The 19310-nt window shown below is 55.3% G+C and overlaps 6 protein-coding genes across 6 annotated transcripts; 3 read left to right on the top strand and 3 right to left on the bottom strand.

Moving 5' to 3' along the window:
- Positions 1-378: 378 nt before the first annotated feature.
- BU26DRAFT_495402 (uncharacterized protein) lies at positions 379-1969 on the top strand (the record flags this gene model as incomplete). Its single annotated transcript, XM_033826215.1, has 2 exons — positions 379-794; positions 851-1969. The coding sequence occupies exons 1-2, from the start codon at positions 720-722 to the stop codon at positions 1967-1969; spliced, it is 1194 nt and encodes a 397-aa protein (XP_033677091.1). The 5' UTR covers positions 379-719.
- A 94-nt stretch (positions 1970-2063) lies between these two features.
- BU26DRAFT_165681 (uncharacterized protein) lies at positions 2064-2545 on the top strand. The gene has a single exon (XM_033820203.1). The coding sequence runs from the start codon at positions 2159-2161 to the stop codon at positions 2456-2458; it is 300 nt and encodes a 99-aa protein (XP_033677090.1). The 5' UTR covers positions 2064-2158; the 3' UTR covers positions 2459-2545.
- Positions 2546-4407: 1862 nt separating this feature from the next.
- BU26DRAFT_165701 (uncharacterized protein) lies at positions 4408-5422 on the bottom strand. The gene is made up of 3 exons (XM_033820205.1): positions 5087-5422; positions 4719-4990; positions 4408-4629 (listed from the first exon to the last, which is right to left on the bottom strand). Exons 1-3 carry the CDS (start codon positions 5254-5256, stop codon positions 4526-4528), a joined length of 546 nt encoding a protein of 181 aa, XP_033677089.1. The 5' UTR covers positions 5257-5422; the 3' UTR covers positions 4408-4525.
- A 578-nt stretch (positions 5423-6000) lies between these two features.
- Positions 6001-8009, bottom strand: BU26DRAFT_524719 (serine palmitoyltransferase 1). The gene is made up of 5 exons (XM_033830343.1): positions 7707-8009; positions 7537-7637; positions 6971-7481; positions 6427-6918; positions 6001-6373 (listed from the first exon to the last, which is right to left on the bottom strand). Exons 1-5 carry the CDS (start codon positions 7929-7931, stop codon positions 6176-6178), a joined length of 1527 nt encoding a protein of 508 aa, XP_033677088.1. The 5' UTR covers positions 7932-8009; the 3' UTR covers positions 6001-6175.
- A 543-nt stretch (positions 8010-8552) lies between these two features.
- BU26DRAFT_571322 (glycosyltransferase family 48 protein) lies at positions 8553-14492 on the bottom strand (the record flags this gene model as incomplete). The annotated part of the gene is made up of 4 exons (XM_033834123.1): positions 8553-8871; positions 8924-14083; positions 14139-14285; positions 14338-14492. The coding sequence occupies 4 exons, from the start codon at positions 14490-14492 to the stop codon at positions 8553-8555; spliced, it is 5781 nt and encodes a 1926-aa protein (XP_033677087.1).
- Positions 14493-17237: 2745 nt separating this feature from the next.
- On the top strand, positions 17238-19215 carry BU26DRAFT_164848 (carbohydrate-binding module family 43 protein). Its single transcript, XM_033820199.1, has 3 exons — positions 17238-17746; positions 17879-18374; positions 18426-19215. The coding sequence occupies exons 1-3, from the start codon at positions 17333-17335 to the stop codon at positions 19109-19111; spliced, it is 1596 nt and encodes a 531-aa protein (XP_033677086.1). The 5' UTR covers positions 17238-17332; the 3' UTR covers positions 19112-19215.
- The last annotated feature ends 95 nt before the right edge of the window (positions 19216-19310 follow it).

Raw genomic sequence — 19310 nt, 5'->3', positions numbered from 1 at the left:
CAGCTCGAACTGGTGCAATCTCACCCCGGCAAGGCCGGCCTCTTGGTCCGCATGCGTGCAAGATAAATGTCTCTACGCGCCTTGCACGTTTATACCTAGGTCTGTACAAGCCCCGGCAAGCTGCCACCGAGCCACAGGCTGTACCCTTTTCCGTAGCATGCGTCCCCCAACACCTGCATCGTGGCCGGTCCGTCGCGGCGCCTCGACGGCAATCGCAAATGCCATGTCGGCGGCGGCCCAATCAAGGTTGTGGCGGTAGATAGGAGCCCTGGAGTGCTCCGGAGATGTTCCGCCGGCCTTTCCAAGGTTGCAGGTGCGCTTCTGACGTTTGGTACCGCCCGTATCGTCGCGCTGTCAGAATACGTTACCGTACGCAGCCCCAGCTCGCCACTCCACCCCTGCTTGTGCCTTGCTTTGCCGAATCCTCAAAAGCAATCTCGCAAGGCTCCAGTGCCCGGCGAGCGGCGAGACAGCTCACTAAAGTATTATCTGCTGCCACTATTAACCTGCCGTGCGGTGCCGACACCAAGCCTGCCATCCCCGTAAGATAGGGAGCCTGTGCACCGGAAGCTTTGCCAGCTATTCCCTTCCCTCCCGGGCACGGTCCGCATTCTTCTCTGCGTTCAGCTGGTGCGACCTTCAACCGCCGTGAAACACCTGCGAGAGTCCCTCTACCTCTCCTCTGCACTGCGAGCTTCCTCTCTGTAACCCCGCCCACAATGACCTCCACCGAGCGCATCGACCAGCCCGCCGAGGTTGCGAACAAGGTCCTGCGAAGAGCCCAGGTCTCAAAGGTATCTGCTTGCCCGCCGCCCCCTTGGGGCATTGCATACTAATGTTGCCTCTCTAGATGACCCGGACGCTGCAGAACCGCCTCGCTTTGGCCAATGTCAAGATCAAGCATGGCTGGCAAGATCTCAGTCTCGACAATCTGGAGCCGCGGGTGGACATGGAGCTCAAGCGAAAGCGGCCGGGCTCCAGCAATGAGACCATGTCGGATGCTTCCAGCGTGTCTGAGCGCTTCTATCAGAGTGGCGTGCTCGACTCCTCCCCGCTCGCCGCGCCCATATTCTCCGACGATGTCAAGCGGTCTGGCAGCCGGTCTGGCAGCAGCCATAGCCAGGGCAAGAGGCCGCGCTATGCCCAATCCTTTAACAAGTACCCCGGAACGAGCAATCACACCCGCACCAAGGTGAGGACTTCGACTACGTCCGCAACCTCATGGAAAAACAGCTTCCAACTGCCCGAATCGTCGCCCGTATACCACAGCAGACATGCTCGCTTCGGACGCTCCCACAACCACAGCCTGTCTTTCGTCTCTGAAGCCTCCACCGTCCCCGACGACCCTCGATCACCCCTTCTTTCCGAAGATGACGACGAAGACCTTCCTATAACCTCTTTCCAGCTCAATAACTCACATGTTCGCTCCTCCCCGCCACGAGCACCTCGCACACCGCCTCCAGCTGTTGCCCGTTCCGCTCGTCTTCGTCAGAACGGCTTCACTGCTGTCGGAGCGGCCCGAGAGGGACATAAGGGAGACGAAGATGCCAATCTGCTCATGTATCTAGCTACTTCTCCATCACCGGCCCATCGCGGGTCATCGAAACCCCGCATCATCGCTCCCTCCACACCTCCGCCGAAATCTACACCTCTGCCGTCCTCCATGATGTCCACCCCTGGAGGCGGTGGAGCACCATTCCCGGGCTTCGGGCTGCAGACGCCCTCCGCCAACCTCAACTTCGCCGAGTTCCTCAACATGTCTCCCAGCCCAGCACAGGTAGGCGGCCCGTGGAACCGTACACCAGCAACGGCAAGGACGCCTGCTGCCGCCCGCGAGGCCCGACGCCGATTGAACTTTGATACCCTCCTTCCTCCCACAAGCGATAGTCCCCGCATCGGCGTGGACCGTGCCAGAATCGGCAAGGTCGAGGGGCTCGGCATGGAACTGGGCGGCGAGCTTGTCTCTTGAACGCAATATATACGATGGCGCCAAAGCTCTACGAACAGCCTCGCGATGTCCCACGAGGAACGACTAATGACCCCGAAATGACACTGAATACATTTCAATTGTATTCACAGAAAAGTGTTGTTGGATCTCAGGTGCCTACGCTACACCAATTCCGCTTCTTACTGTCCTTAAAAGCCCGGCGTTATTCGGATGTCCTTTTCCTGTTGGATGTTTCTCGTTTCCTTGGACGCATGCGGATACTGTCGCCGCACCACGCTGGGGCCCTTATTCGCACCTGTCACCTATCTCTCACAGCCCGATCTGCACCGCCTAAACACCCCAGCGCGCTATCTTTTGGTAAAGATGATACCACGGGCGGCTCCATGGACATTTCTCATACAATTATCTACCCCTGGGCGGCATAGCGAGCTAGTGACACAGCAAGCGCTTGTGTTACCCTCTTCCGCCATACCCCTCCATCCAATGTATCTCTTATCCAATGTACTGTAGGTTTTCCTTCGTCTTATTCGCTGTCTAGCATGTTTGCTCTAATTAGCATCATGACACAGAGCAAGTAGTATCTACGTAGGTAGTATAGTTTAGCGACACCTCCGCGGCCTCGGCTGCGGTCCATCAAGCGAAATCCAAGCATCATTATCGCAGCATTATTAGAACATCCTGCATCTCAGAATCCTGTTTCTACAGCTTCTTTCATGTCGTAGTTCGCTAATTGCTGAAGACCACGAGGCCTCTTTACGTGCGCGCCTACGGAAAGCGAATCAATCCAACGCCACACTTCGGGGCCGTCGATGCACGGAATGGCCTCTCGCTCGGCGACGCCCACTGGTGGGTTTACGAAGCGCACCAAACGAATGCGAACCAGATCCTCGCCGCAAGGCACGCACTTTAACCGAACAAAATGCGGGCGTGCTGCTGTCATTTGTTTCTCCCACGGTTGAGCGTGAGCTTCGCCTCCGCCCGACAGCTGCTCGGCTGAATACTTCGCTGCGGACCGTTCCATCCAGTTGCGCCTCTCTTCCGCGTCGTCCATCCTCCATCGTCAGCCGACGCACCCTCAATTGCGAAATACAGGTGCTGCTATATGCACAGCGGAGTCATAAGCCCTACAGAGCCAGCCAGCCCCTCTCTCTCAGCTCCTCACGACCCGCAGCATAGAGCGACGAATCATGCGCCGCAGATGCTGAGGGGCACGGTGCGACGCGCGCTTGGGCGCGCTGCAAACCAAGTTTCGTGTCAGGTTCGCGCAGCTAATTAATCGGGGCCGCTTGCCGTTTTGGCGTGTACGGAACGGCCGGGTAAGCTGGTATTATACGGCGTGGATACGGGGCATTGGGGCGTTTGGGACTAGCGGGATAATGGTGGCTGGGCGATCGAGATCCGAGGAGGAGGCTGGTGCAACTAACCATGCAAGCGATGATGCTGTGCAAAAGGTCGGCCGCGTGTTGCCGGTTGGAATCTTCTTTTGCGGTTATTTTCTTGTTTGTTGGATAGTTTCCTTAGGAAAAGAGGAAACCTGTATACCTCCCTTGCGTGACTATTACCCAGAGTCCAAGTAGAAGCAACCCCCTATAGCGCCTTTAGTACTCCGTACATCTCCCACCCACAGTACTCTGTAAAAAATAGTTCTCACCTTCCTTCCCCAGCAACACAAACGCACAGGTGGATGCAGAGTGCTGTTGTGCACATATCATGTATCAAACGGCACACCGGAGCGCGCCGAGGAACCACCGCATCACACTTCGCTTACAGTACAAGCTTTGCCCAGATATCACAATCTTGAATCTTTTGCGCAGTGATTTCCATGGCAGCGAACCGAACCGCCCCGCCGAAAAGCGCATGCATGCGAAAAGCCAGATCCTGATAACGGAAATTGGAAATTTTGCATGGCGGCAGCGGGTAGGGAGTAGGCGTCCACGAATAATGGTGCCCGCCACAGCCGTTAGGTTAGGTTGGTGAGCTCTGTGCGTGGGCGAGTACAAGGAGTATTGTATGTAGGTGTAGCGTGGCGTGGCGCCGATGACGATGACTACGGAGTGGGCGCGTAGTCTGTGAATTGGCCGTGGCGGTCGGAAAGGTCGGAATTGCTGCGCTAGACGGATTGGATGGTAGGGGTCTTGGAGATGGAATTATGGGGATCTGGGTCGCGAGGAAAGGAGCTCGGTTGATATAGTTGAATTTTCCGCTCCTATCCGCTTTGTAGAGCGCACTATATCTCCTCTAAACGTGGGAGGCCAGGAGAAGCCAAATGCTTCGATATCCTCGCCGCCGAATGCCCAGATGCGACACCCATCCCATCCCATTATGATAATAACATCCCACATATCTGCCTAAGAAAACACCTATCCATCATGCATCGGTATCTCGAAATCGCAAGAAGTCATTCGCCCAAAACGCCTATGCTGCTCCAACCGCTCCCCGGGTGCCTTACCGCCGGTTCTCCTCGTTACTTCAATACCTGCGTCAGTAGGAATATACAAGAAATATGGATTGTGGTTTCGGTGTCGAGTGTGGTCGAATAGGGGTTGGAGAGGAGAGAACAAGAGGAGACGGCTGTGGCTAGTCGTACTGGTTTTGGTTGACTTGGCTGGCCATGACCATCATCCAGACGAAAAAGACGCTCCCGATGATCCAGAAGGCGAAGACTGCGTCCCAGCATTGACCTGCATCTCAATTAGCTCAATTCAATCCTCGCTTTCCATAATCCTCTCTTTCCCCCCTTATCAAGCCTCCAAGGAGAATTCGCACTTACAGATGTTCTGCTGCTGCAACCACGCCAACGTAATCACGTTTTGGTCACGCGGTCTCTGATTGTTCACATACGTTTGACACAGCTGGTTTATATTCGGGCCGGAGAAGAGTTGCAGCGCGGTGCCGATGATGCCGGTGACGAAGAGGACGAAGAGGATGAAGCTGGCTAGCATCATGACGCCGGGGAGCAGCCGCCGTTGCGCAATCAGGATCAGCATGATGAGGATGCAGATGATGGTCAGGGCGCCGACAGTTACGCCGTAGGGCATTATCCTGTGGGAGGTGTGTTAGCGATGTCTTGACTGAATAAAGTTGCAGGATCAAGCGGCGTGGAAAGGAGAAAGGACAACGGAGATAGGGACAACTCACCAAGGCGTCCCCAATCTCATCTGACTCTGGATCATCATAAACTGCGCAAAGACGCCTAATATGGTTCCCGCCGTGGCCAGCATTACAATCGTCCAGACGTTGAGCTGCGCGTCTGGCCAGTAGTACTTCTCGCGCACTACTACCGCTGAGCCTACGACTGTGCGCGCCATTCTGTCTTCCTCTCAATCGCCCTTTTCTTGTGTATGCTCTGATGGTGGGACGGGGAGCTCCGGGGCTTCCGTACGCTCGAGGCTCAATTGGCGGTATAGAGGTTTTCCCGCGCACAATCGCAATTGCTGGGTCACTACTCCGCGATGCAAAGAGTCTCCGTAGCCCGTGCCCCTTCTGATGCAGCTATGTCGCGAAGACGTGCCCGAATCGCAGCGACTCTAGCCTTACGCCGCCGCTCAATGGCTCTTCTTGCCTCACTGTCCTCCCCACTCTTTACTCTTGAACCTCAAATATGCTCGAGTCCCTTCCCTCTCTTGTCGCGCGTTCCACGATCAGTCTCCAACCACTGTTCCCTCAGTACGTGATGCGCAGCGGATGGTCAGGCGCAAGCGAATGACGTGTGTCGCGCAGTTCCGACGTCGCGGGGCTGTTTGGTTGCTTGCAGAGGACTCGGAGGTGTATTGTGCAAAGCTTTCGCGCGGCAAAATGAACGCGAAGAGATTATTGAAGATCGCAAAGAGAGCGTGGTGATCTGGACACGGACAGAGAGGGCTGCGGCGTGGTGTGAGGGCCGTTGTTGTTTGGGCGGCATCCATGTTCCGCGGCGTCCCTCGGGTGGCAGGGGAGTGGCTGGGCTTCAGGAACCAGCATGGATGCAAGAATTATTTCCTGCGTGACGACGCAATTACCTGGGTACACTCTCGAACACATGACCTGTGGCAATAATATCGTATTCGAGAAATCGAAGCTGGATATCGTCTTGGCGATATCGGTATTATGCATTACGGCAGGTGTATCTACATATGGTAGAGTATCTCTCTGTACAAGGAAAAGCGACTAAGACTTCCTAATGCCCCAGAACGCCGCCGATGCAGTACTCATACAAGTTTCCGTGGTCGCAGGATCCCCAGAGAGTCCCTACTTCCTCCTCGAAATGATCTTGGTGACAGCATGTCGAACAACAATACCCGCCTTTTCCGTCTCTTTCTTCGTAAGACCAGAAGTAACGCAGACCTTCAGCCCAGGCGTAGGCTGCCATCCCTGATCGCGCGCATTGAAGCCCACGCCGTGTGGGTAGGTTCTTACTCTGGTGATGAGAACGCCATTGGCAAGGCACTGCTTCCCATTAGCATCCATTCCCGCTAAGCCCACAGCTGCGGAAATCTTACCTCGTCAACCACATCCTGCATCAACTGACTCTGCTCCTGGATGCTGAGATTCTTACTCGCCACAACCTCCGGCTTAAACACAAGAATCAGAATCGGGTTCTCAGGCGCGCTCGTGCATTTGATCCAGTCACTCCTCGGATCCAACTGTGCCCGCATAGCCTTGACGTTTTCTCGCAGCGCAGTAAGGATCTCTGGTTGTTCTTGGAGCATGCATATCGTCTCGCTGGCTGTTGTGGATAGGAGAGCTGGAAGAGCGGCAGAGTAGGTGTACGACGCAGAGGAGATACGCTGGTGCTCGACGACCTCCTCGCTTCCCGCGCAGAAGCCTCCAGCGGCGCAGAGCGGGCCTGACAGGCTGCCGATGATCATGTCGACTTCCTTAGCATCCACATTCTGTGCTTCCGTGACGCCGCCACCGGTTCTCCCGAGGACGCCGTAGGACCAGGTTTCGTCGAGGATGATGCGGAACTTGTAGCGGAGTTTGAGCTCAACCTGTAGCCATCAGCGCTTCCGCAGAACCTCAAGGGGCTTGCAAGAAACATACGAGCTTCGGCAAATCCACCACATCCCCCATGTTTTCAAACATGCCCTCGGTGATAATAAATCGCCTCGTAAGCGGCTTTTTCGCCTGCTCCTTCGTAACCTTCTGCAGCACACGCTCCAAATCCTCCATATCATTATGCTCGTACCACCTCACTGTACTCCTCGATATCTGTATGCCCTTGCGCACCGCAAAATTGACCGCCTTGTCCGCAACAATGATATCCCCACGCTTTAAGAACGACGGGATAACGCTCGATATCGTGGAGAAGGACTGCGCGTAGACAATACAAGCGGCGCTTCCCAAATGGGCAGCGACATCAGCCTCCGTCTTCATATGCACGTCCTGGGTGCCGTAGAAGCCGGGCGGTCCGCAAGGACCCACGCCATATGTCCGCAGTGTTTGTATAGCTTTCTCCTTGAGTATCTCGTTCGCGACGAAGTTGTAGAAGTTGTAGGAAGCGAGGTTCGTTACCGTTCGTCCGTTCGAGAGCTTTGACTTGGGTCCCGTAGGCCTATACGCGCATCAGCACCACCGCTTCTAGTAGTCCTTCACTAGAGGCCCCCTACCCAACAATAACTGGTCTCTTCTCGTTCTCCAGTTCTTCCAATTGCGTAGGCGCTGCTACCAGCGGCTCGGGTGTCCAGTCATCCACCAATTCATCGATTTCCTAGATTAGCCCATGCTATTAGCACCGCACCCCTATCCCCCATTCTGCGGCCACCCAGCGCAAACGTACCTCCTCTGTAAGCTTAACCTTCTTCTGCTGGCTATAACTCGGGCTCAACATATACCGCACCGCAAACAGGAACAAGAAAAGCTCGATCGCGCTCCGCACGGGGTCGTTTTGGTAGCTCGACTTGATGTATCGCAGGATGATCGCGGAACCAGGCATTTTGTGAAATTGCGCATTTGCGTCGTTGAACACGCGCACGAGCGTGCTTTGCGCTTCGTGAAGATCCATTGTGAGTATCAGCGGCCAGCGTTGGGGAGGAAGGAGGGTGTGGCTTGTAAACAATTTTGGGATGATGCGATGTAAATGCGACGGGGTTCTGCGGAAAGGGCTCGGAAGAGTCGCGTCGCACGTGCCGCTTAATTTCACCGCCTCACGTGTTTCTTAGGATGGGATCCCTTTGCGAAATGAGCTATTGAAGTCTTACAGGCTTGCAGGCGGCCGGGAGGATATCACGTAATTATCCGAAAATCACACTATGCCAGCTCCAAAATCTGAAATGGTACAATCATTGCATTAAGTTCCCTATATTTAGTGCAATGCAATCACTATCTAACATATTCGCCGCCCGAACCACCAACCAAACCGGAGTCGTAGTGTATGTGCAGCCGCGCTGTAGGCGGAAAAGAGAGAAATGAGAGAGAGAGAGAGAGAGAGAGAGAGAGCAAGCCGAAGAGCATCTAGTCCCATCCCAACACCAAAGAAACAAACGAGATGCACCAGTCGACGGCCAGCCAGGATATTACAATCATTATGAGACACCCGTCTCCATGCTCATGCTTGCGCCATGTTTTACAATGCAAGGTCCAAAACGACTCGCTGATCGCTGCCACTCTGCAATCGCTTCAACTTTTAAAACGCCATAATACGAGCGAATCGCTCTATGGTCCCAGTCGACGCTGCATCGCCGCCACCAGGGCCTGGACATGCGCCCTGAAGACACGTACCAGTGACCTCGGTGGTGGTATCATTGTTGTTAAGTCCAGTCGGCTGGAGAAGATCCATGGGGATAGTGAAGTTGATCTTCATGAATCTCCCAGCAACCACCGGTCCAGCGATCAAGGCAACAAAGACCACGAAGATGATGAAGTAGAGGATGGCGTAGCGGATGACTCGTCGCTTTCGCAGCTTGGTCTGCTTCAATGAGTAGATTGGAGGACGAATTTGGCGACTGTAAAAGTTAGCATAAGTCTGAACGATTGATAAAGTGAGCGTCAACGTACCTTGGGCGGAGCCAGAATAGCATGACAGAGTGGAATTTGTCGACGTAAGGGACCAGCAGGACCGGAAGCATCAGGAAGAGGATGAAGTGTCCCAGAAGGAAGTCGGCAGCGAACATCCCAAGCTCAGTGATCTTGCAGAGGAACTCACGCCCGGGCTGAGAGATGGTATGCCAGCCCATAGTGTACCACTTTCCGGTCCACCAGGCGATGTTGGCGGTGTCGGCCTTGAACTCACGAGTAAGAGCAAGAGAGGTGATGAGCTTGTAGACAAATCGCTGGATGGCGACCACAGCAATCATACCTGAAAGGGCCTTGACAAAGCTGAAACCCTCCAGGAACATCATAACTACGAAGAAAGCCATCAGCATGACGACAGCGATGGCGTGGGCAACCGCAGCCAGCACCGCTCCGAACTTCTTGCAGCACATGCTGAGAAGGGGACCAGCGCAGCAGGCCATGGCGAAGAGGCCTGCGAGGACACCGGCGTTGACGGCAATAGGGCCAAAGGCAATAAGAGCGACGCGGACGAGGGAGCCAGTCTTCTTGGGGGTTACGTTTCCGTCTTGCTCGGCTTTGCTAACACCAGTCTGAGCATTGATGAAAAGGTATGGGATGAGCGTGATGGCAACCAAGACGAGTGGTCCAACAATTTCGCTGAAGAAGATATTGCCAAATCGGGCTCGTGGTACATCGCCGGAGAGCTTGGACGACGGGTCGCCCAGAGCCTTGCGCTTGTAACCAGTGATGCGTGTTCGTGACAAACGGCAGTAACCAATCCAAGACGCGCTGTGGGAGCGAGTGTTTCCGCGAGAGAGCCAGCGAAGGTACTCTCTGTAGTCAATGAAGAAGTCATCCCATGAGAATTGGTGCGGGTTGAAGAGGAATGGACAGACGCAGAGAGCGAGCAGAGACGCCCAGAAATAGATCAGCCACGGACCCCAGACAGTCATGGTCGCGAAGAGGAGCATCATTAGAGAACGAGCACCGATGTAGATCGAAGGTCCAGCGAAACGTGAGTAGAGAATGCCAAAAGGAATGCGCGCAGTAGCAAAGCCACGTCCAGTACCGATATACCTAGCTCCGCCGAAGGCCAGGTCAGTGTGAAGGGCGTTGGCATAGATCTGGCAGACGAAGACCTCGAAGAGCGGAGAACCGGATGAGAAGTGCTTTGCCAGACGCGTTGCTGCGCGCCAGAATCCACGCTCCGTCAGCTCCTGAACCACCAAGGGTACGAAGGCGATGAAGAAGACGATGAAGATGGAGACGATGCAGCGTGATACCCAGTCGAAGACAGGAACGAGGTTCGCACAACCATTGGGCCACTGCGGATCAGTGATCGGGGTGTCCTTGTTGTACCGGCAGAGAATAGTCTCGTGTCTTAAAGCTCCGAGGTTCAGGAGGACGAACATGAAGCACTGGACGGACAACATGATGAACAAGTTGTTGATGTGGAAACCAGGGTGGGCGTAGTAGAAAGACAGGAACCGATCCAAAGGCAGTTGGGTACCGAGGTAGTAGTATTCGCGGGACAGCATCTGCTCGCCCATTCCGGTACCGATCTTGGTGGTGAAGTTGAGAATGGAACCGAAACCAAGATCACGACCTTTGCCGCATTGATAGTACTCGCAGTGCTTTATCCTGCCGCCACGGAGGAGGGCGTTCATACCAGCGTAGATATCCTCGTTGAGATGGAGACCCTTTTGCGCCTTGGACACACCTCCACGAGTAGTCATGAAGATACCGTTCAGGAAGTCAGGATGGCCATAGTGGAGCTTGCCACCGATTTGAGCCAGAGTACGAGCGAACATGGTACCGAACGTCTGTTCCTTTCCGGCTGCGACGTCACCTAGGATACCGATGTTCTCAGAGAAGATGTATTCACGAGCTCCGAGAATCGCCACAGGGTTAAAGTTCGGGCTCGGAATGCCGGGCGTGTAGGGAGAAACGTTGTCAGTAGTCATCTCCTCAAACTCAGCCAAAACACTGCGGATCTTGAGACATTCTTCCAGGTAGTTGTCCTGGTTAGCGTCGATAAGCTGAATGTACTCGCCACGGTAGAAGATGATGCAGTGGTTCTGGTTGTCCGATTTGCCGTCACCGAGGATAGGGTTCCCGGAGAGCTGGATGCGGAATTTGGGTCGACGCATGCCGTTGTCCATGAGCTCGGAGTGACCATCAATCAAAGCGGAGTAGATGCGAGGCTCCTCGCCTTCATTTAGCGGCGGCTCTTCATCCAGGTACGCAATCTGTAGATCGGGATAAGCTCGGAGCAAGAACTCGGTGTTCTCACGCTCTTCCTTCGAGAATTTGGCGTAACGTTGCATGGAGACACAAATTTTGTACTTTCGCCTAGCCATGCGCTCCAACTCACGCTCAAGCTTGTCAGAGTTGCCGCCAAACATCTGAACGACTTCAGGGTTTTCCACACGGTACAGCAGCTTAATGGCACGGCTGTAGTTCATGAACCCGGAAATGGTGCGATACAGAGTCTGAGATCGGAGCGAAGCCCAGATACGAGTGCGGAGCGTGTACTCAGGAGCGGCGGACTTGAAACCAATGCAGTAGAACGGCAGATCATCGATCTTGCTCTTGGCAGTGTCTTTCTCCGACTTTTCATAGTCACCATTGTACTGCGACGTCTCGTCCGCGAGGATCTTGGTGTCCTTAACGAAGCAATCCCATTCGTGCGGATGGAGCTGCTTGAGGTACTCCAGTAGGGTGACGCGGGAGTAAGGCTCGTCCTCGCGAATGATCTCACGAAGCGAAAGCAAGATCTTCTCGCTGTAGTGAGGGATCAAAACGGTGAAGGTAGGCATGTTGTCGACGGGCAGAGGCTCGGGGATCGGAGTGGAAAGAGACTGAGCGAAGAACGAGATACGGCGCTCGGCTTCGCTCTGGGCCGGGAAGAACTCGGTCTTGAAAGAATGATCCTCTTGAGAGACGAAGAAAGTCGGAGCGCGCAGTGTGCGCTTGCCCTCCTGCTCAGATGGCACCTGGTGGTATAGCAGCTTCTGCACGTGGTCGATAGCGAGGAGGTGCTCGCGGTACATCGAGATGACGATGGCATTCCAGATCTGGGAGATGAGCACCTTGGGCTTGTACTTGATTTCCATATCCGTAGTAGCCAGGACCTTGGAGTAGATACGCTTCGGCAGGCGAGAGAAAATGTTGCGCCACGGGGTCCAGATGGAGATACCGAGATAGAAAGACCGAGATACCGAGAATACCATGTTCAGGATAATGTACCACAGGTACGTGTCCAAGAAGAAGAGAACCAAATCGGTGAAGTACATCAGACCAAGTAGGATCCGAGGCTGGTACTGGCACAGAATATTGCCCAAGATGGCGTCTCCAAGGCAGTCTGGCTTCTTCATATGGGAAAGGATGCGGATGGGATCCTTTATCGACAAGGTCAGGAAGAAGTAGGATTCGGACATCTTGGCGGCGAAGACCATGACCCACAAGCCGTAGGACATCCACATGTCGTTTCCCTTGAGACGAGGATAGCTAGCGGTGAAGGTCTGGCTGGCGACGTACTGACGCGAGTTGCGCGTCAAATAGCTTCCGAATAGACCACCCAAAGGCATGACCGAGAAGAACATGAAGGTAAAAAGGGCGATGATGAACTGGACCACACCCAGGATGAGCGGGATCTGACCCGTCCGCTTGTCCATGACAAAGATGTAGACACTGGGAGCGACGTTGACTGCGAAGACGGCAAGGAGGAAGAGTAGGCGCTTGGTCAAATGCTGAGCGCCAGCCCATTTCCGAGGTACGTATGCCCATTCGGCCAGCGTTGCGAAAATCTGGATAAGCGAAGCAATGGTGCCACCTAGAGCGACAGCGGACAGTGTGGCAGCCCTCTCAGGCTGGTTATCTAGCTGTTGCTGATACCCTTTAGTGTAGATGGGCTTCGAATTGTACGCTGTGTAAAACCAGAAAACCGTTACGTGAATGATCCAGATGCGGTTGAAGTTGACAAGCATGTGGAACCACGATCGTCGCTCGTAGTAGGTCTTGAAGAACACCTTTTTCCACAGGACATCCTTGAGCTTTGCATATCGCTCAGCGGGTGGTAGATCGACCATGCGCGATTTGTCTTCCATCACAATCCGCTCGAGACCCTCGGGATACCAGAAAAGCTGGTTGATATCGTCATAGCCGATAATTGAAGCGTGATCACGCTCGCGGCGGACGTACTTGCCGTCCTGGATTTCGTAGCCCTGGTCTCGGCAGAACTGGTAAAGCGGAGTGATGACTTGGTTGAGATAGGTAAACTCCTCCACGGGATCAGTCTGGACCTGACCCGCTGGCGAGTTGAGGAAGTCGTCTGCACACTTGAAAATAAAGCAGAGACATTCAGGCATAAAGCGAACCTGGTTGGCCTCACCCCAGCACAGCAAGTACAAGGCGATCTGGCGGACACGGTCCTGCTGCGACATGCGGTTCATGCGCGTTTTCCATCGGTATTCGGCCGCTTCAAGGCTATTGTCGCCCTCGTAAGCCTCCAGCGTCTCCTGTTCGTTGTCGGGGTTCTGGGATGCCTTCTTCTTGGCGGCTTTCCGGGCCTTGCGCGTCCTCCGGTTGGCCTTGCCGAGTTTCATATTGGCGAACCCAACGGCATCATCCAAATCGAGATGAGCGGCGAAGTACCACCTGCGGTAGTTGGCATTCTCGCCACCGATGTAGTCGGCATGTAGAGATAGAAGAGCCTGGTTTGGCGACATGCGAGAGGCTCGCGAATCGAGTAGAGTCATGAAGTGGTCGTACATGTTCCTCATGCTGTCCCGCTGAAAGCCGAATTTGGCGGTCAGCTCCAGGAAGATGTCTTCAATCTCCTCCTTTGTGCAGGGGATTTGGGCATCAGAGGTCCACGCGGGATAGGGCTCCCGCGAGCGCTGTCCAGCGGGAAGAGCGTTGGTGTAGTCCATGCCGTAGATGGGGGTCGAGGCGCCAGACGAACGGTTACCGCCGTACGAGATTTGTGACGACGGAGGACGGTATCCGCGGTTCATCCCTTCACCATAGCTGTTATACCTCTCGTCTCCACGACCGTAGTAGTCCATATCGGTGGCACGAGCCATGTCAGAGCGCATCGTGAAGTCGCTGAAGGTCTCGGAGTCCTCCTCAGAGTCGTGGCCGCGGCGTCTAGGCCTCGCGCTGCACATATCGTGTTAGCCACCGCCTGGGAGAGAGCAATGTGGGTGAAACAAACCCATAGCCATCCTGAGCATATCCGCCTTGGGCTCCTCCCTGGTCATAATATTGATCGTTGTAATACTCGTCCTGGTAACCCTGCTGGCCGCGATCGTCATAATAGCCGTTCTGTTGATAGTGGCCCTGCTGGCCATCATAATAGGCTCTGCGGGTATGTCAGCGATTGATGCAGCCGATGCGGCGTCATGCGAACGTACGATTCGTCGTAGTAAGCATCGCCCTGCTGGTTGTCGTGGTAGGCCCCACGCTGGTCGTCGTGGTATTGGCCGTACTGATCATCGTGATAGTACGAGTCCTGGCCCTGATGGCCGTAGCCATCGTCGTACTGGCCTCCTTGCGGATGTCCGGACATCTTGAGGAGCAATTAGAGTGCGATGTAGAACCTGTGTTGAGCTGTCAACAAAACCTTATCTCAAGGAAGCGGCACGGGCTCGGGCTGAAACGCGAGCGGTCGGGTGTCGCGTACCTCAAACAATGCGCATTAGGAACAGCCGGAGTCGAATTAATCTTGCCCTGGCGGCGTCGGAATTAAGGTGGATAAGTGCTGCGGGTTGTTTGGAGGGCGAACGAGCGTGTCGGGTGAGAGCGAGTGTCGAGGAATTTGGCGAAACAGCGCCCGCTATTTACCACGGCGACGGACGAGCGGCGGTGCACAGGCTGCGCTGCTCGTGCTTGCACAATCGCAGAGGGTGTTTGCAGAGCGAGTGAAGGTCCGGTGGGGGACGAGGAGATGCAGCTTGCTGTTGCTCTGCCAAGTTGGCTGGACGACGCGCGGCAGTAGCTGCGATCTAGCGAGCTTGCTGGCGGTTCTCCTCTCGGCTGGCGGACGGCGAAAGTCACCACCACAGGCACCCGGGCAGAATAACGATTGACGGAAAGGAAAGGAAAGGCGGAGGGGAGGCCGGAGGGGTTGGGAAGAGAAGAATGGGAGAGGCGGCGGGCGTGGAGCAGGTTATGAGAATTAACCCCTGATTTCTGGATTTGCCAAGCCCTCACGCTCCTTTCGCAGCAAGTACCTCGCCCCTCTGCCAGTGCGCTTACCGGGATCCGCTGCCTCGCAGCCAGTCGCCGCGAGGGACCTCAGGGATACTGTCGCCACCTGCTCTACCATACGCTCGCCGCCATCATGGGCAATTCACTTCCGCATCATTCAGTTGTGCTGTCTGCATTCCTCGCCGCTCCGCCTCGTACGCGACGCGGTAGCGGCATCTGAAGCCAGCAGTGATCCGCCGGTGTAAAAATATCACGCCGCTCGTGTACATCCCCGCCCGACTCCCAGCGTAACCTGCATCCGCGTTCCCAGGAGAAGCACGTACAACTTTAGCAGTGGATCCCTCTCGGCGGCGGCGTGGTTAGATATAGCCCGCGTGCAGCGCTGCCGCCGGCCGCCATCGCCCGCGCATACTGGAGCACGTCACGAAAGCCGGCAGCTCCCAAGTCGAGTGGCAGGTGGCCGATTGAGCGGCGAAAGGCCCGCGGCGATCAAACCGAAGCCAGCGCAAACAGGCAAGGTCCTGCCCGGATCTTTCGTTGGCCGACCAGACGAGATTGGACGTGCCAACTTGCCCGTCCCATGGCCCGTCATCGATAGCGATAGGATAGCTTATCGGAGATGGCTGCGAGGCACGGTGGCGCCCGCTCAGGGCCTCACCCTTGCCAACGGTTTGGCTGTCATGGGCAGACGGGGCTGAAGGGGGCTTCCGCTCGAGGAGCCTCAATTGTTGAGAGCAGCGGGAACACCGGCTCAACAGGCGCAGCCAATCGCCGGCGCGCCGTCTGTCCACCGTCTCCAGACAGCTGCCCCTGAATGATGCAGCCTCGATAAATGAAGGCGTCTAACGCTATCTCAAATGACGAAATTGCGGTTCGTGCCAGCATTGAAAAAGAGCATGGGCCCTGGTCTGGCGGTAATATTAGAATGTCCTGTTTCCTCATATCGCCGCCTTCCCACCCACGCCGCCGCGTAGCAGGCTGGCCAAGAGGGTTAAGCGTGCTTGGTCGCGTTGCTTCAAGCAGCCACAGCCACGAATCCTCCCAGAAGCAGATGGCTTGCGGCAGACTGCCAGACGGCCTTTTCCGCTCTGTAGAAAGCCGAGCTCTGCCGGTGTCCACGAACTAGAGCGTAAGTCTTTAGGCTAGCACATGCCAACCCACCTTTAAAATTCGACCGTAGAGATAGTGATAGTGCTTACTCGGTACTATTGCTTGCGATTTTCATCTCGGATCTTAAAAGATCCCTCCGGCCGAAGAGGATTGGATAGAGTAAGCAGTGTTCCTGCGCTTCCCTTTGGCGAGCCCGAGGCAAGCAATAGGGCATAGGAGGGCCCAAGTTTCAGGGTGCCTATTAGTCCTGAGCTGATGGGTAACAATAGGAGGTACAAGTCCTGACGACGATGGGCAGCTCTTCGTGATAGCTAAGTACTGCGGAGTAGGCTTTGGAGCCATTCGGTCAGCCTCTTCTGCGCTACAGCTCTGCTTCAACGGCCCGTGTGCGGCAGCCGTTTGGAGTCTCACAGCTGCAGGTACCGTACGCCAACTCAAAAAAGCGTGACACCTCCTAAAGTCCGGAGGGGGTTCCAGAAGAGTTAATTTTAGCAGCAAAAGGATCTGCTTTCGACGCAATGCAAATTGGAAGCCCACAAAAGGGGAAAGGTACGCATGCGTGAGACTGGTGCCGCGCGGGCGCATGAGGCGGTCTAGTGAAGCTCATTGTGGAGTGTAGGCAGTTGAACTACACAGTAGGTACGCAAAAGTATCTGAAGGCCTCCTCGCACTCATCGCGATGGCCTGGCCAGCGGACTGTCCGATCAACGACGATGAGCTGCAGCGGATTGCGGTGCGCTAGCGCGTTTTGGAACAGCGGAGTTGGACCCCTGAATATCCGCCGAGACTTTTCAGAGCTGTTTGAGCCGGAGTCGCCTGGGCGGGAGAGCTTCACATCACCACGCTCTTTCGCCCAGGCTGCTTCATGCCTGTTTCCTTGCTGCTCTCTTCTGTTTTAGGCCCGTCACTCTCTACATAGTCATCTTAATAACTGTTTTTGCACTCTGCACGCTCCTTCCTACGTCACGCTCCCTTGCGCGCCTTCCAACGCTCCTTAGTCGACTGACCGCGCCGAGCTCCCAGTCGCAAACTGCTGAGACCCCTCGGCCCTGTGGTTTCTCTGGCAGGAATCATAACGTACATATCGATATGAAGTTATCAATCGCAGCCGCCGCGACGGCCCTATTCGCCCTGGGCGCCCAGGCCGACGTCGACCCTATTGTTATCAAGGGCTCCAAGTTCTTCTACAAGACCAATGGCACGCAATTCTTCATGAGGGGTGTGGCTTATCAGCAGGATATCAATTCGAACACCTCGCAGACGGATACGTCCATCAAGTACTCTGACCCCCTCACCGACACCACCGCCTGCAAGCGCGACATCGAATTTCTATCGGAGCTGAAGACAAACACGATCCGTGTATACGCTATCAATCCAGATGAAGACCACGACGAGTGTATGAATGCGCTGGCAGATGCGGGCATTTATGTCGTCGCCGATTTGTCGGAGCCTGGCTTGTCCATCAATCGCGATAACCCTGAATGGAACACTCCGCTCTATGAGGTATGCCAGTTTGTCTTCATGTGTTGAATGCCTCCAAGGCGGGCCGTCTAGGGCCCCTCCAGGTCGCTGCCGACTGATGCTCTCCCATACCCACTACACGTTTAGAGTATATGCTAACAGCTGTCTCCCTAGCGATACACCAAGGTCGTCGATGTTATGGCTAAGTATACCAACACGCTCGGTTTCTTCGCCGGTAACGAGGTCTCGAACGCCAAGAACAACACCTTTGCCAGCGCCTTCGTCAAATCGGCCGTGCGAGACATGAAGGCCTACATCAAGTCGAAGAACTACCGCACGATTGGTGTTGGATATGCCACCAACGACGATGCCGACATCCGCGAGGACCTCGCCGCCTACTTCGACTGCGGAAATCGCGAGGATGCTATCGACTTCTGGGGCTACAATATCTACTCGTGGTGTGGTGACTCTTCGTTCACCGAATCCGGCTTCGACGTCCGCACCAAGGAGTTTGAGAGCTACAATGTCCCCGTCTTCTTCGCCGAGTACGGCTGCAACACTCCCCGCCCCCGCTTGTTCACTGAAGTCGGCGCCCTGTACGGCAAGCAGATGACGCCTGTCTGGTCCGGTGGTATTGTTTACATGTACTTCGAGGAAGCGAACGAGTTTGGTAAGCTGTCCGTCCCCTTTTATAAGATAGTCATGGTGCTAATCTTATCAGGTCTTGTGTCCGTCAACAACGGCAAAGTCACGCCGAACGATGACTTCGACAACCTCTCCAGCGAGATCGCCAAGGCTACGCCCAGTGGTGTCCAGATGAACTCTTACAACCCCACCAACACGGCTGCTGCTTCCTGCCCCTCGGTCGGCAGCGACTGGGGCGCCGAAGCTACTCCTCTGCCACCGGTCGCCAATGCCCAGGCGTGCAGCTGCATGATGGACACCCTCGGCTGCACGGTCAAGGACAGCATCGACGAGGACGACTACGGCGACCTCTTCGGCACTCTCTGCGGCTTCGAAGAGGGCAAGTACTGCGCCGGTATCAACAGGAACATGACCGTCGGCCCGTATGGTGCGTACGGCATGTGCGCCCCCAAGGAGCAGCTTGCCTTCGCCCTCAACGCCTATTATGTAGGACAGAACAAGGCGTCCGATGCCTGCGGCTTCAAGGGCTCTGCAACTATCAAGGCTGCTGCCTCGACCACGGCTGCTAGCTGCTCGACGCTCCTCGCTCAGGCCGGAGAGGACGGAACTGGTACCGTCACTGCCGCTCCTGGAGCCGGCGCTACCGGTAGCACGGGCGCTGCTCCCGGCATCACTATCCCGCAGGTGCAGTTCGGCGTGCTGGGTCTTGGTGTGTATATTCTCGGCGCGGCCGCGTCGGGTGTGGCGATGATCTTGTTGTGAGCATTTAGCGACTACGGTTGAGTCGAGCTTTTGCATAGCATGGACGGAGCAGTTGGATCTTTGGTTGCCTTAATTCAAGCCAAGCCAAGTAGTTGGATATCCCCGGTGTGTTTTCCATTTATTTAGTATTCTCGCTGTACAATTTGGCTATTGCTGTACACTGAGATGAATTGATTGGTTCGTCGGCGTTCTATACTAT

This window comes from Trematosphaeria pertusa (assembly GCF_010094035.1).
Source record: "Trematosphaeria pertusa strain CBS 122368 unplaced genomic scaffold BU26scaffold_21, whole genome shotgun sequence".
Taxonomy (NCBI): Eukaryota; Fungi; Ascomycota; class Dothideomycetes; order Pleosporales; family Trematosphaeriaceae; genus Trematosphaeria; species Trematosphaeria pertusa.
Note: the sequence above shows the minus strand (reverse complement) of the source record. Positions and strands in the feature narration are given on the sequence as shown.

Excerpts from the sequence above, each read along its gene's own strand:
- BU26DRAFT_164848 (XM_033820199.1), top strand. The coding sequence starts at position 17,333 with ATGAAGTTATCAATCGCAGCCGCCGCGACGGCCCTATTCGCCCTGGGC. Across the intron at positions 17,747-17,878 it reads GGAACACTCCGCTCTATGAG|CGATACACCAAGGTCGTCGA; the intron begins GTATGCCAGTTT and ends CTGTCTCCCTAG. Across the intron at positions 18,375-18,425 it reads CGAGGAAGCGAACGAGTTTG|GTCTTGTGTCCGTCAACAAC; the intron begins GTAAGCTGTCCG and ends TAATCTTATCAG.
- BU26DRAFT_524719 (XM_033830343.1), bottom strand. The coding sequence starts at position 7,931 with ATGGATCTTCACGAAGCGCAAAGCACGCTCGTGCGCGTGTTCAACGAC. Across the intron at positions 7,638-7,706 it reads AGGTTAAGCTTACAGAGGAG|GAAATCGATGAATTGGTGGA; the intron begins GTACGTTTGCGC and ends GGGCTAATCTAG. Across the intron at positions 6,919-6,970 it reads TGGTGGATTTGCCGAAGCTC|GTTGAGCTCAAACTCCGCTA; the intron begins GTATGTTTCTTG and ends TGATGGCTACAG.
- BU26DRAFT_165681 (XM_033820203.1), top strand. The coding sequence starts at position 2,159 with ATGTCCTTTTCCTGTTGGATGTTTCTCGTTTCCTTGGACGCATGCGGA.
- BU26DRAFT_165701 (XM_033820205.1), bottom strand. The coding sequence starts at position 5,256 with ATGGCGCGCACAGTCGTAGGCTCAGCGGTAGTAGTGCGCGAGAAGTAC. Across the intron at positions 4,991-5,086 it reads ATGAGATTGGGGACGCCTTG|GATAATGCCCTACGGCGTAA; the intron begins GTGAGTTGTCCC and ends CACCTCCCACAG. Across the intron at positions 4,630-4,718 it reads GTTGCAGCAGCAGAACATCT|GTCAATGCTGGGACGCAGTC; the intron begins GTAAGTGCGAAT and ends ATTGAGATGCAG.